The 17,459-nt window shown below is 33.1% G+C and overlaps 1 protein-coding gene across 1 annotated transcript in view; it reads left to right on the top strand.

Moving 5' to 3' along the window:
* The first annotated feature begins 225 nt into the window (after window positions 1-225).
* LOC129971076 (uncharacterized) overlaps window positions 226-17,459 on the top strand; it is a 40,284-nt gene continuing 23,050 nt past the window's right edge. The window contains exons 1-4 of the mRNA XM_056084547.1: window positions 226-362; window positions 6,119-6,139; window positions 7,163-7,201; window positions 9,357-9,449. Coding sequence (XP_055940522.1) covers window positions 305-362; window positions 6,119-6,139; window positions 7,163-7,201; window positions 9,357-9,449 — 211 coding nt within the window. The 5' untranslated portion in view covers window positions 226-304. The remainder of the gene's footprint in view (window positions 363-6,118; window positions 6,140-7,162; window positions 7,202-9,356; window positions 9,450-17,459) is intronic.

Below are 17,459 nucleotides of genomic sequence, written 5' to 3'. Positions count from 1 at the left end.
TTCTTACAAAATACCCATAACTTCGGAAGAATACAACTAAAAAATATTTACTTGCAAATGACTGCAATGGCTGCTAAACGCACAAGTTCAATAAATCCCTTCTCGAAACAACCGCACGCTAATCCGCAGTTCGAAATTCGCGGATGACGTCAGCGGAACCTGAACACACAAATGGAAATGGGCCGGGGATTATCTCGATGTCATTGCGACAATGAGCAGATCAAATGCGCGAAACTGCGAGTCAGTAAAGACGAGATCACCACGACGACTTTCTAGTTTAGAAATTAAGAGTGAACGCACCAGCATGAACTCTTTTCCCTTTTTTTCTTTCATTTTCATCTTCTTTGCTGCCCGTATAGCAGGTAAGGATGGATTTTTAAGCTATCGGCAATCGGAGAAATTTTCACCAAAAAAGTATATACATTATGCATGCCAAATGAATAAGAATAGGGTTTTTAGATAGGCGGGACCTATAAAGCCTTTAGATAACCATAGGTGCCACGATAAAATGTTACAATAATTTTCGTTAAAACTTTGCTTAATGATTTGAAATTCAATAATGGATAGAAGAAAAATTCATTATCAAAATGGCTGAACCCTTTCTGAATCTGCGACGCCATTTGGCATCACCGAAATTGCCTGCTCTTTCCCGAGTTGAAGAGGGCTGGATGGGACCTTGACGACAACATAATTTGGATGCAAAGAGCTAATACTGAATCATTTTAGTTAGTTCAGATGAACGCAATGAATGAATTTATGTAGAGTAAATGGATGATTTTAAACATATGGCATTTTTAAATTGCATTTTTGGTTTTTGATTTTTTAGAAGACAAACTGTCATTCGAGCCAGGGAAGTTTAAAAACATTTCATTATATTTAATAAAAGACTGAATTGGATTATATTTTATTTAGCTTATCATTAATGAATACTTCTTCTATTGTTTTATTTATTTGTATTTACATACAAGCAAATACTTAAAAAGTTTTTCTGTGGAATCTCGAAATTTTTTCGCTGCCACAGAGATTTTGCGAGTACAAAAGTGGAAGAAGTTCAAAATTAAAATGCAAAAGGAATTGCACTTTATCTAAAAACTGCAATGAATGGTACAAAAACATTCCGTTAAATTCTGCATTACCTTAAATATATTTTATTTTTATATAAGAAATTTAAATACGAATATAATATTGTAATCTTCAAAAAAAAAAAAAAATGCGATGCTGGCCACGCTTTTCTTCAGAAAAAAATTCTGGTGCCCTGACTGTCTGCGCATTAGTAAATACCATATCTGGGAATGAATGGCTGAACGACGTTTGGCATGATCATCCTCATGCCCAAATTATAAATGTGTATCAAATCTTAGACCGAATGCATCAACGAGAAATACTTTTTCTCTTTTTGTATTATTTTTATTGCCATTTTTGTTAATTTTGAAATCTGAACTATAACAGCGAATTAAAACATAAAAAAAGGTTAAATATTTTTGTTCAGCGCATTTATAATTAAAATATTACTTAAACAGTCGGGAGTCAAAAAATGGGACTCTTTCTGACACTTCATTCGCGTTTAAAAAGATGCCAATGTTATTAAAGTAATGATTAACACATTGACTGCGGATGACTAGCCAGTAAGTTGAAAATAATATGCAATTGTACAAAATTATATATCTTATTAGATGACCGCTTCTCTACTATAGATAAGAGATAGCAATGAAGGGGGCATTTAAACCCGAATATCAGGTGTGAGTCATGACAGCGAAAATGGCAGTTTTATAGTTAAATAAAATTTCAAATATAGATTATTTTTAAGAGAGAAGATTTTTTGGCATCTTTTTTGTAAACTAGTACAAAGTTTTTGCATGTTCAACTTTTCCTCCCTCCCTCCAAACGATATGTATGTGTGTAGGATATCACCCCAACAAAATGAAGTTTAAGTCTGGTTGCCAAAATTAAATACCCTAATAATTATGTGCACAGCTTTATTTATTGATATGGACGTATTTATACTTCTTTGTATACAATATTTAATGCCATCATATTGAATTTGGTTGCTGTTCGGTTTTGGAAATTGCTACGCAAATAATATTAAATTGAATGATTCTTGGAAAGACTGCATCAGTTACTTGATTAGCTTTGTAAAGTAAAAGAAAGGTGTGAGGTAGCTGCTCATTCTTAACAACACCTACCGCAGTTATGAATACAATAGAGGAATTTTTTATTTTAAAAGCATTTGATTAAGTTATTAAAATACCACAAGTTGATAGCATGGATCGCGTAAGTACCAACCTCGTTTCACTCACTCAAACTGAAGTTTCTGGAAAACGCGCGATTTAAATAGCACTAAGAAAACGCGCTTTGGAGAAGCGCGCTCGCATCCTGAGATTCGTTTGCTGCTAAATTATTGATTCCACCAACATATGGGGAACCAAGACGTATATGACATTTTAACTTAAATTTTAAGCAAATTTTGTATTTGAAATGAATTTGCTTGCGAGATATCTGAAAAAATTCCTACATTCTGATACCATTCATTGATCCAGGCTTTCTATTAATTGAGGAAAATAAAATTGTGTATAATAAAATATATATATATAGGATTTATAGATCATGATTATCAAAGTTAGAAATAATATTAAATTAATAGTTTCTAATAATTTTGGAACCAATATTTCATATATTTCAGAAACAGAAGGGGAAAAAATCGAGATACTTAAATAAAACCACCTGCTACATCAAAAAGTACGGAAAAGTCTTTTTGCACATAAAAGATGAAAACATTTCACAGACTAACAGAAACGGTTTAGTTTACTCTGAAATGAAATTCCACTCTTCTGTATTTGCAGAAACAAGAAGGAATTGAATCCAAACAAAAATGAAGAGAATTAACAGGGTGGACAGTTATTTGGGAGTTGCTGCAACATTTAGATTTTATTATTATTAGTTGAAATAATTATTTGCTTCCTTTTCTAAATTTCTTTCTGAATTTCAAATAATTCGTGTGTATATTTAAATAAGCATTGCAAGTAGAATCATTTATCCATTGAAGCCTGAGAATCCGCTGAATACTCACTATCCTGGATATTGTTTTAATTTATATTCAAGGCTTTTATGAAACAAAAAATGATGACGTAATCAAGAATGCCAAAGTAAAAATCATAATGATAGATTCGTGAAAGCAAAATATGAATAGTGCCACTGCAGTGCCTAAACAAATTTCCCATCATCCCCTATTACAGGAATGCTTTTGTTTAAATATTAAGTAGAAACATCGCACGGTTGATCGGAAAAAGTCATTTAAAATAATAGAATATACGCTGATATATTTATAATAGACGAAGCAGAACATGAAACACATAACGTTATTTGATAAAATTTAAAAATCCATATTTTTTGCTTATATAATACATTTTCAAAGAATTTAGTACTTATTTGAAATATTTAGTATAAAGCATTCTTAGTATAAAGCATTTAGTATAAAGCTGCAATGAAAGCTTTATCATTTCTGGTAATACTTTCATTCGCAACTCATTTTGTAAGGTATTTTTATGCATGGTGCTACTCCCAATCGGTGACTTCAAGGAAAAGGGATTACATCTATTGCATGCCACATCTGCCTGCTTCATTTGTTGGAATAAGCTGTAAATGTATAAATTCGAGGAGTTATAAAAGTCCATAAATATTCTTGTTTTCTTTGGAATAAGGCTGGATCTCATGGCTAAAGAGGAAGATGATCTTTTATCTTTCGATTTTGAGAATCTATACGAGTCTTATTAAAAAGACTGGAATATCTTTGTATCTCTTTTTTTATTTTCATCTTTGTATTCGATATTCTTTTTTTTTAATTATTAAAGCATGAAACACATGATTTATTCTAATACTATCATGCACTTAATACAACATATTTCACACAATTAAGTTCAAAATGCTAAATTCCGTTTTTTCAAAACTGCAAGTATTTTACCTTCAGCGGGTATTAATTGGCCACTTCAAAGACAATTTTGTTTCTTTTTTTATAACACTCAGCAGTTGGCTACATGACTTTTTTTTTATCACAGTTGCTAAATTTACCTCCTAAAAACTCTGTATCAGAGTCAAGATACCTGTTTCTTATTTTTTCGAACAAACACAGGCAACAGAATAAGCAGTGTGCAGCATCCACTTTTTGGATGAGACGACAAACATCTTGAAATTTATAGAACAAACATTGAACACTAGTTGAAGTAACAATAATTGAAGCTTGTAGGAATTGGTCAAGTAATATTTGAAATAAATTTTAATTAACCAATACTATAAAACAATTACTACCAGGAAGTAAACATCGGGTTACCGCATGCGCTCAAGGGAATCGCACACAGACTGAAGTCTTGAAAAGTTCGTTTTCCGTTGCGAGGGGTTGCCAGTCAATGTTCACCAAAGACAGAGTTCGGTTATCCTATTTGGCGACGCATTACTGTTCTGTCGATTGGAAAGGATTCTCGCTACAAGCTCCATTATTTTCTTATAGTAAATTAAATGCAGAGGTTCTTACACTCTAATGTAAATTTACTCTGTTTGGTCCTTCTCCTCAATATCGAAAGTTTTTTTTTTCCTTGCATGTCTAACAATCCAAAACCATCACAGTCATTTTGTGAGCATATTTAGTTTTTTTAGCGCGTGAAGATGCCAAGCATAATTCAGCTATATCTGCACAAGTAATACCAGAATGTGCAAATGTTTCTGATCACACACTGTCATGTAGCTAGTTATTAAGAAAATTCAAAGACGTTATTTCAATACATGAAGCTCCCGCCATAGCTATGATCGTGTCTTCACAATGTGTATTTGGAAAGTGCCATTGAATCTATTCATATGGGATGTAAACCTGCAATGGTTATTGGAGTCCGGTCTTAATTGAGAGAAAATGATGTGGAGAGGGACAAACTTACGTCAATATTTCTTTACAGTTGGAGGTATGATTTTGTTATAAAAAAGAAGCAATGTTGAATGCCATTTAATTGTTGTGTTTGCCTTCAGTTCGGGTGTTTTTGTACCTCTATTGTTTCATGCAGAATTAAAGAAAGAAACTTCTGTCAGTGCAGAGTTATTCAAGTTATTTTCTTTTATATTTCAGATTGGCGAATCGGAAGTTTCCATATTTAGTAGCCCTATCAAATAATGTCCTACTTTGCATTCACGTTCAATATTTTCCATCAGCATCACATTAAAATATAATAGTATGCAAGGGAAACAATTGCAATAAGTATAGAATTTTGAAAACAAATTTAAAACTGTTGGGATCAAGTGGTAAGGCTTTCGTTGCGTAATCTGCGGATTTCAGATTCGAAGCCTCAGGAAAACCCCCGGGCTTATGGCACCAATGAGTGCTAAATCTGACATCGAGTGCCAATTGTTATTCCACAATTACGGCACGTAATATTGGGACAGAAAATGCCATATCTTGTAGGTCCTCATCCCTGTCTACAGTACGAAATTAAAACGCAGAAAAAACATTCAATGACCTAAAATAGCTCTGATGTTTCTTCAAAGCAAGAGAAGAAAGTGTCAAAATAATTTATTGCTTCATCGTGATATGTCATTTACGATCAACAGCAAATTCTACTTCATTGCTCTCAATTTAGTCTTTTAGACTAAATAATAATCAAATTTAATGGAATACAAGAAAATGTATTGCAAACAAAGGGGGGAGGGGAATTGAATAAATTATAAACACAATCATTTTGATGACACCATTACTGATCAGAGAAGTCTTGAATGTTGGCTCTCAATTATTTTGTATTTTATAAATGTTATAGTAATTATAGACTCAAAAGGCAGATTTTTTGCCAAATTTTTTATAACTCATTGACTGCATATAAACATTCGTCGAACAAGAGATTGGAAATGGGAAATTAAAATAAAAAAAACACATAATGCTGATTAGATTAAAAAAATAATATTTGATTAATTTCCTTTAAAAATATTCTTAAATAAGATTTTTTAACAGATTATATCAGGAAAATAAAATGAAATTTTACATATAATGCTTATTTCTGCTTACTCTGCTACTAGTTGCTTTTTTTTTTTTTACATATTAATGACATATATTGAAATAATACTACTACTAGCTTTCTTTGTCTTCCAGGCTTCGTTATAATCGATGGCGGTAAGTACCAAACTGAAATGTCTTTTCAATTTTTTTAATGATAAAAAACAATACGAAGTTTTTAAATTCTAACGGGAATCTGTTTGATTTTAAATATTTATGATTTAAACTTACTTCTGCTGAATCGATGAATTTACATTTATTAAATTTCTAATTTTTGCTACTGATACGAAATAAAATTCGAAGGTATTTCTTAGAGGGAATAACTAGCTGTTTCCCCAATGTAAATGAATTTTTTTCTTTCGTAATCTGAATCAAGATGATTTCCTGGTGCTTAATTTTTGTTTATATTAAAATTCATTGTATAAGAAAATAAAAACAAATATTCTTCATAACTTCAATTTTTAACAACTTAATATTTCGTTCTTATTGTTCGATAGCAAACATAACTAAAAAAGATTATTAAAATTAGTTATTGAAAATGTCGCCCACATTTTGCTTCGTTCGGTTCTTTTTCCTTAACATATTATAAAACTGACGTTCTGTTTTGAAATTGCATTTAAGTGATTTGTCCATTTTAATAGAGGTCCAATTAAGAGGACGACCTCTGATCTAACATCTTCTTTTTTAAGCTTCCACTCCGCATCTGATGGAGGTGCTTTACCGTGTATGCATAATTTGTTGATTATTATTAACTTGGTTTGAAAAAAAAATGTCTTCTTAAGTTTATATAATCAATATGTATATTTTTTTAATTCGCACTCCTCTAGAAATGTTTTACATCTGTGTTGAATCTGAATAATTAGCACCCCAATAAATACTACTGCTTGTAAAAATTATTTATAACAAAATTTATTTAGATATTTTGAAATATTAAATAGAAATTAATTAATCCTCATATGTTTTGGCTATGCCATAACAAATGGTATATTTATCATTTTCAATATTATTGTAAATTTTTGTTTTACGGATCAGCATTTCTTTATATAAAAATATCACATTATAAAATTTTGAACTTGTTATACAGTTTTTGAAACTCCTTGAATATCATCATAATAATTGACATTCTGCTACTTCTTTCAGATTTACAGCAGGCCTTTAATGAAATGTCAGAAGGCGTTGGTGAGTAGAAATATGGTGTATACATCTTTTACTCGTGCAACAGATGTCCTGGATTCTGGAAATATATTAAATATAGTTGAAATATCTAATTCTATCTATATTTATGCTTTTTTTACTTTCTTTATCAAAAAATTTGACCAGGGGTATTTAGGGGTAACTCGACATTTTAAAACTCTCCAAGTCCAAAAATAAATTTAAAAAATAAGTAAATTTGTTTAAAAAATTAAAAAACTTGGTACCATGTCTGACGATTGTGTATTGAACGCAATAACAAAATGGCAAAGAGCTTGAGGAGTAACGTCTGATATGTGATCTCTCCAACCAAATCGTAATTCTATATCATATTCGTATTTCGGACCCAATCAATCGACCCTCAATACTGAGTTAATCTTCATGTTGTTACTGTTACTTATGGCACTTGTCATAGACAAGCCTGCTGACTAAGTTAGCGATTTTAAGCCGAGTTTTAGAGTCTCTTGTTTCAGTAACGCCGTCTAGGGTCAAGAGTCGGCCGTCGGGGCGGACTTTATTCCTACATTTCATTCACAGTTCGTAATTTACATCTGAATCCGAGAACGATCACAGCAACATTGTACAACCGCGAACACAACAACACAGCTCGCGACAGCAACATAGGCGGGAACAGTGGTTATGTCCTAAGGGCCATTGCCGGCCTCGGTACAACCCTTCCCTAAGGAAGTACGTCCCGTCATCGATGGAGGAGCCAGACTCTCACCATTTTGTATATTGCTTTGCATATATATATATATATATATATATATATATATATATATATATATATATATATATATATATATATATATATATATATATATATATATATACTTAGTATTATTGAGTTCTTCGTGTATAAAGACCCCAATCATGGAACGCTCCAAATTGCATTTTAGACATTCATTTTTTATTTTTGTTTCATTTGAAGAAATCTGCTGCCGAAGTCCACAGATACTTTTTGAAGCTTATGGCGATGCTGTTACGTCATATCCCAATTGTTGGTTTTGGTTTCAACGATTTAAGAGTGGTGATTTCGATGTTAATGGCAAGGAACGGCATGGAGGACCAAAAACATTCTAAGACAATCAGTTGCAAGATTTATTGGACGGAAATGGGGAAAGGTTGTAGAAAATGATGGAAACTATTTTGATTGATATATATAGTACCAATTTTTCTAAACAAATGCCTTTTTAAAGTTAAAAAAATGAATATCAGAACGAAAAAGTGTCCACAAATTCTTTCTTCTAAAAAGGAGAGGAATATATTACAGAAATATGTACAATACTTTCCAAAATTTGTATCCTTGATGTAATAACATGCAGGGGAATTTGCTATCCATTGTGTACACTTCTAAGTGAAGTAGTTTACTCAAAAACTAATTGGGATGAAACGACAACAGAGGATCACAAATGCACTTACAGCATGCTAGGTAGAATCGGTACAAGATTCGGGCAGGAAAGTCGTCATCCAACAGTAATGCAAAAGAATAGTCACAAATGCGAATAATTGTGCTTTGTAGGACAATAACAGAGAGAAGTTCTCAGAAACGAGGTGTTCACAAGTTTGCATTTAGTTGATTGCAATAGAAATCACTGTACCGGAACGATTCTCGAAAAGGCGCATTTCGAATCACCCAACATCTATATGGCAGTCGAGATTAATTCCTCTTCCCAACCCCAGATGGCAGCGCATTCCCGTTGTCTTGAAAGTTATACAGAAAGATTTCTTGTTTGCTTGGCAGTCAAGAAATGTAGACATTCATGTGGAGTGTGAATGATCGGTAGCTAGCGAGGAAAAGCAGAGCAAATTTATTTTAACGATCACGCGGAAACCCAGCGACTTTCTAGTGAAATTAGTAGTTTATGAAGAAAATAATTTTTATTGTCTTTACGAAACATTCATAATGGTGATATTGAATTGTTTATCGGAAATTGTATAAAAATAAAGAGAGGCAAGAAAACTGTTTCCTGATTTTTCTTACGCAAAATCTTCGATTTTTTGCAAACAGGAGCATTGAATAAAAACATAATTCTATTCATGAATGACTATTTCATTTTACATCTGTGAGGTGTCGTATTCAAGGGAAAAGTACCTTTCCTCATAATATATATATATATTTTTCTAATTTTGATTCTTATAGGAAATTTCCAGTATGGAGTGAAAAGTTTATACCAAAAGTCTTTAGAAGCGAAAAAGGATTCAAGAAATGGAGCATCGGTCTTGATGGGTGAAGGTAAACGCTTTGATATTAACTGTAGATGGAAACAAACTAATTCAGAAATTCAAAATAATCTTCTGTCTGGAATTTTGGTTTTTTTTTCAAAGGCGATCGTTTACATTTTTAGATAAAAGATAAAATCAACACGATAGTTCGTTTAACTTCTTAAATAAGGAATTTTTTTTTTTTGTATGTTTATCCTTTTAAAATTAATTTTGAATAATTTATCAAACGATGAATAACAAATTCTTATTAAAATTTGTCCATAAAAGTAGAATTTTAACTAAATGTATGCTACTTCAAAAAATTGCAGATCTTTATTAATTAATCTTGCATTTAATTTTATTTCAAAGTCTTCCTTTTTCTTAAAGATTTTTGAAAATTTCTTACATTTATTTTAATAATAATAAATAAATAGATATAAAGGCTGAAAATAAAAAGAAATCCTTCATTGTTGGCTTATACTTAAAAAATTCATAGAATTGACTTTTTTTTAAGGGATTAAAATTAAGTATTCTTATTGGCGAGAAACACGAAGCTAGTGATACATGTGATGCAATTATAATATATACGTTACATAACCTTTCATTCTTGCACTGAAATTCAAACTATTTTCATTGTTTTTTTTTTATTTATTTAATCGTATGACTCATTTCCATTGTTGAAAATTAAGGACAAAAGTTTCTGTTTAACATATGTGTGGTTTCATGAAGAAAGTGAAATGGCAGCTGCCGAGAAAGTTGTAAGATGGATGCAAGTTTCTAATGGCATTATGATGTCATGCAATTTGTCTCTATCTGGACAGTTCAGGCACACAATGTCCAAAGTGAATAGAAGGCAATTAAAATAACGAGACTTTAATGTTAATCGAAATGTGTTGTCTCAGAATAACTTGTTGAGTAATCACAAATATCATACAAAATTTAAATTAAACACAATCAGTATTCTCTGTAAACTGGTTGACAAAAAAGGTCAATTACAATTAACAATAACTGTAATGCATAACTGACATAACTTTTGATTTGATTATATTTTCAAAAGATGTAAAATATTTTTTTCCCTGAATAATTTCTTTCACTTAATGAACTGATGAAATATATATACATAAAATAATTATTAAAACCCTCCTCGACCACATGTCCGATTTCACCAATTTTTGTTTCATTTGAAGGCCCATCATCTCTAGATAAGTTATTAATGGTCCTCTGCTTTCCATCAATCTTTATATTCAGCTGAAGATTCAAACACACTGCTTCATTGCACACTTTAATCCAGCCACAACTACAGTGCAGGTTTCTAAATTTTTTAAAAACTTTTTCAGACCGGTACATATCAATGATCGCTCGTGTTCTCGCCATCATCCTAAAGTTTAGAAAGTTATCACAAAACATAATTTTGGCAGTATTTCCAGCCTAAATAAATGGATCGACTTTCGTAACCTATTTATATATTTACAATAATTAGAAATGTTAAAGATCTATATCCTTGGCCCAAACCACTATTTCGATTTCACCAATTTTCATTTCTTATGAAAGCTTATAACAAGATAAATCATCATTGGTCATTTGTGGTCAAACAAACCACAATCCATTTTTGAATGAAAATTTAAAAGCATTACTTCGATATCTCTGAGAGGGAAAAAAATTGAAACAGAATCTTCCAGCCTATTGCGATCTTTTTTTTTTATCCACTACTATACCGGCAGTCAATATCCAGGATTATGAAAATCTGTTTGGAGAAGTCCGACCCCTCTTCCTGCTTTAGGGACACACTATGTCGAAACAATGATGTCCTCGTAACCATCACTCTCTGTTTTGCGGCTTTCTTTTTCGCGGTGGTTGTTTCCCAGCCACAAGGTGGCCTAAGTGCTCTCCCTATTTGTTACATTTCTATTCCATATGAAATCTTATGATCACTATATATGTCATCGACGATTGTCTATCCTCCCCAAAACACACACTGCCCTCCATTTTCGTGAGATATCACAAAATAAAGTTCTGACAGAACCATCAGCATTAAAACATGACTAGGGATTGCAATACCGGACCAAAAGTTCAATACCGGTATTCGGTATTTTTTAAATCTTAATACCGGTATTAGAAATTTTAAAAAAAGAAAGAAAACGCAGGTGTTTCTTTGTTTTATTTTCCAGTTTTGTTAGAGAGTGTAAATATCACAAAAAATAATTTGTAGCGTATAAATTATAACAGTATATAATCACAAAAAAGTAAAGAAACATCTTATTTATTTAAATAAAAAAAAAGTGTAAATATCACTATTCAGTCTGTGGTACTATTACAAATTTTTGAAATGTGATGTTAAAAAACATAATGCATCAATTGTACTGTCATTAAGCCTGAGAAGTAATTTTGTGTAAAAATTACCAGGTGTCGAAAACGCTCTTTCGGCATCTACGTTAGTTGGTGGTACTGTTAACAATGTGCGATATATACTTTTTCCAAGTATTTACCTCTAAATCCCTCATCTTCAAATAAATCGATTTCTCGTCGGATGGTTTGGGATATAGCTGATTTCTGTATTGTGTTTTGGTTCGTTGAAATTTTTTTATTTATCGCTCATTCTAATTTTTGTTCAAGAGACAATTCCTTTTCACTATCGACAGTAGTGACATCATAATCTTCGATAATTGAACCGAATTCTTTTGAATGTGGATAGATTTTTGGGTAAAAAATTTTAATTTACTCTAAACTTATTTAGATTTGAACTGGTTATTTTTTTCCTTTTTTTTCATTTTCATTTTTAAAATCCTTATAATTATGTAAATACCATAAGACATTTTCAATTTCGGTATGCCTTTCTTCTGTGCGATTTTTCAGTGCAGTATATAATTCTTCAGATAGTGATGTGTGCTGTTCTTTCAGTGACTGCAACATGAAATTTATTGTTGCATTAGCTGTTAATAAATTAGAATCTCTCCGACATAATGCCTCAATAGTCAGTTTTATTGGAAGTAGAGCTGATATAGTTCTGGATATTAAGTCGAATTCACTATCTGAAAAATTAATTTACAGGTTTAAGTCGATTATTGCTTTTCGGATTGAATTTCTCAGTTTCATAAATCATTCCATCATTAGGAGTAAACTGTTCCACCGTGTTTAGAATCTAATATTAACATATATTCCGTTTTATTTTCAGTTAGTATATATTTTAGTAGTATATCCTTTTTTAGGGGAACGTTTAAATATCCTAACAATTTTTCGAACTTTATAAATTATAGGAAGCAATTCTTGATAGGTTAATATTTCATCATCATTAGCAATATCTTCTTCAACAATTACATTGTCATTATCTTCATTGTCAATATCACTCTTACTCTTTTCAAAGTTGGAATCCGAAGTTTCTATATCCACAGTATTTGTATTCTTCTGTTCTTTATTTTTTTTGGTATAATACATCTATTACTCCCAATTGAATTCCATGTGCATAGCACAACTGCTGATTTGCACCAATCAACTTTCCAACTTTTTTCATAATTGTTGCTCCATCAGTCGTTATGGATACAATATTTTCTTTCAGGGATAATCCATGTTTCTCTCATTTAGATTTAAGTAATTAATTAAGCCATTAATTAGCTAATTAATTTCGCCCGTTAGGGAGACATAAAAACAAAAACGTATACTATTTTGCTATGTTCGCGATCCCTGAACATATAGTGGAGACAATTTAAAAAATTTCTAGTAAATACCGAAAAAACGGTATTTAAACTTGTGAATACCGGTATTACAAAATTGTACAAATGGCTCAAAATACCGGTATTCGGTATCCCGGTATTGCAATCCCTAGTGGTAATATGTATTTCATCAGAGTTGTTCACAAGAATGAATTAATATCTTAAATACAGCCGGCGATGTGACTATTTATTTAAAATAGTTAGAAAAATCAATGAACTTGTACCTCAGCCCTTACAACTTGGCCAAATTTGTCATATAAAAGCTTATGACCTCCAGTTATGTAATCAGTGGTCGCCTGCCCTCCACCATCCTTCATTTTCTAGAGCAGTTTCTAATATACACTCATGTCCAAAATTAAGGTCACAAACATAAAATCTGCAAAAACTGAAAAACTATTCACCGTGTTGCTATGAAATTTGGCGCAGAGGAGCACTACAGTGGAAGAAAGAACATAGACACATAACAACATGGAAAAGATTTTAATTGGGAATTAAGAAACAGGGTATATCAAAAAGTGATACATTATGAATCAGAGATAAAGCATTTATCTTGGGGAAAGCCTGTGTAATATGGAGTATGACCACCGTGCACTGCTATACAGGCTTCACAACGAGCTTTCATACTGTTTATGAGAGTGTCAATAAATGCTTGGGGCAACAAAGCCCTTTCTTCCAAAAGCGCTGCTTTTAACTCTTGGAGGGTATTAGGAGGGGGCTTACGCTGTGCAATGGCTCTTCTGAGACCATCCCAAACATGTTCAATAGGATTAAGATCCGGATACCTCGATTACCAGTCCATACGTCGAATATCCTCTTCCTCAAGAAAATCATCAAAGATCTGGGCTCTGTGTGGACACGTGTTATCGTCCATAAATATGAAGTCTGGGCCAAAAGCACCCCGGAACAACCTCACATAGGCTTCAAGGATCCCATCCCTATAGCGATGTGCATTGACAGTACCCGCATCGAAGACGTGGAGTGGCGTACAACTGCCCAACATTATGCCACCACAGACAAGGATTCCTCTGCCACCAAATCTGTCGATTTCTTTTACGTAGGAGGGATGATTGCAAACTCCTCGCTCTCTCCTGATGAAGATTCGACGAGTGTCACTTTGTGTGGTAAATCTCGACTCATCACTGAAAAGAACACGCCTCCATTCTTGCTGTGCCCAGGACTGATGTTTTAGGCACCAGAACAACCGGGCTTTTCTGTTGGATGCAGTCATAGGGACGCACTCAACTGGTCGCCGGGCATAAAGGGCCCTCACTGCTAGACGTCTGTATACTGTTTGTCTGGAAATTCTTATTCCAAACGCAGCAGCAAGGTCACGAGCAAGTTGAGGAGCTGTTGTCAGCCTATGCCGTCGTGCGCTTAATGCCAAATAGCGATCATGTGCAGGCGTCGTTGCTCTGTGACAGCCTTCGCCGGCCTTCCTGGTTACAGTAGCACTTGTTTGCAATTGATTCCACAACCTAAATACCACTTTCCGTGCCACTTGTAACCATCGAGCCACCTCCGCCTGAGACTGCCCTGCTTCAAGCCTGCCAACGGCTCTCCATCTCAAGGAATCGTCTAAACGATTATGAGAACTCATTCTCACTGGAAACATGTTAATTTTTTTGTTTTAATGCGGTATTCACAAAATTGCAGGAAAAATTCCCAGATGCCTAAACGGTCTAATTTCAGTAGTTCCTCAAAAACTAATGCTAAACAACATTTTTTTCTCACAACAAAGGTTAATATCGTGTTACCAGTTCTTCACAATATACAAAATATAATTTGTTTAAATTTTACTGGTAGCTATTTAGAATTACTTTAAAAAACATTTTTATGACCTTAATTTTGGACATGAGTGTATATAACTTCACTGTACTTTCTCTATAGGAGGAAACTATAACAGAGTTATCCAGCCAGATCCACAGCGCCCATTTAGAAAATTTCAAAATAACACTTTTTTTCCCATTGTGATAAAATGCAGTCGTGAAAAATCAATGGACATAGATGGCCGCCGAAGACGCCTAGTATTTAATAATCATTGAAAATGAAATCTCTGCATTCACTCACGTTACTAAACTGGCATGATTTCTTTATAATGGCGGGATTCTTTCGTCAAAATTCTCAGAATCTTAAATGGAATGATTTTCATTCATCTGGAATTGGATAAATACCATTCAAACTGATGGTGTTCATGGTTAGATAGACAGAAACCAAAATTGGGGACAAAACTGGATTAAAAGGGAAAAATTGAATACATCTAAAAACTTTTTTAAAACGATTCCCGACAATTAACAGATGGCGTTTCCACAGATACAAAAAAAAAAAAAAAAAAAAAAAAAGGAAATGTTCATTTGTTTCATTATTTTCCCTTTTAATTTCATTAGAATCGTATCTACGAAAATGAAAGAGGAAGAAAGCTTTCAAGTGTGACATCAAGCATGTTAAGACGCAGTCGAAGCGAGACACTTTTCAATCACGAATTTAAAAGCAATTGTAGCTATCGAAAAACAAAATTCCCTTTCTATATTAGTTAAACAATAAGGAACATTATCCGGGGTGAGTTTGATCAATTCTGACAAACGAAAGAGAGCGATAGAAGAGCCCATGGGAACCAAAGGACACTATAACAACCCTGTCCCACCTCCAACAGTTTGCAAGTTATGGCAAATACAATAATTTTGCTCAAAATCGTGAAAAAAAATCCAAATTTAAAAAATTATGGACGCATTTTGAAGCAAATTAAGCGCATGTTTTAAAAGAACAACTAAAATCCTTTAAGATGACACCAATTTCATGAAAATACACGACTTAAAGCCGAGTAATACGCGCCGAAACATTGGTGAAATTCAAAACCGAGGTGTTGCCAAAAGTTTTAATTCCGAAAATTACAATTTGAAAAATTTACCAAAAATTTTTCCAGACCATTGGCTTTTGAATGACCCCATCATAAACCATATAAGTACTTTATTTCAGGAAAAATTCCTTTGTTGGCAACATATTTTGAAATCGGCGCTTGTCAAAAAAGAAAACTTAAGAGAGATTATTGCCATTCCTGATTTTAATTTCCTGTGCACCTCCTACCTGTTTTTTAAGTTAGGAACAAGAAAAAAAAAAGGCTTAAGTAAAATAAGAAAAATAACACTTTTATTGAGAATAGGGGGGAAAAAAAGTACAATGGAAAAAAAAGTAGTATGACTTTTCACAAAGAAATATGCAAAAATACAAAAAAAAGACTTAAAACAATGTAAGGAATTTAAAGTTGCTGTTAAAATTGCTTGCCTCCACACCTGATACATGTTCTTGTGCATTTTTCGAATGGATTGAACAGTTTTTCAATGATAGTTCACTCCTAACTTTTAATATCTTCTCATCGAGCCGACATCTTAAGTCTTCTAAATTAGTAGTAAACTTCTTGCTTTTGAAAACCCCAAACACAGAAGTTCATTTGTGTCTGATCTGGTGATCTAAGTGGCCAACGAATCGACTCTTACGACAATCTATCATGGGTAATGCTCACCTAGGAAATCTTGAATAAATTGAAAAATGTGTTTGGGCCCCATCTTATTGGAGAATGATTCCCCATCGTTTGGATGCAGAAATGACTAAGTAATTCTGGTAGATGACGTTCCAAGAATTCCAAATACGCATTTCTTGTCAAGTGGCATGTGCACCAATTAAGCATTCGCCGACCACTCCAAGTCAAATATTTAAGCTGAATCGTGTCTGGAACGAAGAGCTCCGCGTTACGAGCGGATTTTGATGAGCGCAATGATGCCAACTGTGCAAACTGACAATGCAATCTCGAGTAAAAATTGACTCATCTGTTCAGAATATGATTCTAAGGAGATGTCTTTCTTTGATATCTCTTTGATACAGCCAACGGCAAAATGTTACCCGCTTTCGGAAGTCTGAACTCCGTAATTCTCGTACTTGTGTAAAATTGTATGGGCGATGCTCGTTTTCGTGCAAGATTTCCATCACTGTACTTTGTGAAGCTCCATATTCATTAGCAAGTTTAAGGGAACTCACACTTGGATTTTCATCTAATGTGGCGAGTAAACTTTCCTCATCGGTGGAAGATCGGCGATTCCTACTTTTTTCAAACATTTTACGAAACGAACCAGTCTTCCTTAGTCTATGATGAACTGCGGCAAATACAGCAGAGTTAGGTGCATGACGATTTGGATAACGCAGACGATACTCTTCTTCAGCTCCCGGAAGGTTTGCAAAATCCGTGCATTAAATAAATATCTGCGTACTCTTCGTTTGTGAAACGAGAAATACCCGTTCAGAGGCAAGTAATAATTAGCACAACGTGAAGGTCATGCTGAGAT

The sequence above is a fragment of the Argiope bruennichi genome, chromosome 6 (genome assembly GCF_947563725.1).
Source record: "Argiope bruennichi chromosome 6, qqArgBrue1.1, whole genome shotgun sequence".
Classification (NCBI taxonomy): Eukaryota; Metazoa; Arthropoda; class Arachnida; order Araneae; family Araneidae; genus Argiope; species Argiope bruennichi.
The sequence above is the reverse complement of the archived record's forward strand: the minus strand, read 5'-3'. Positions and strand labels throughout refer to the sequence as shown.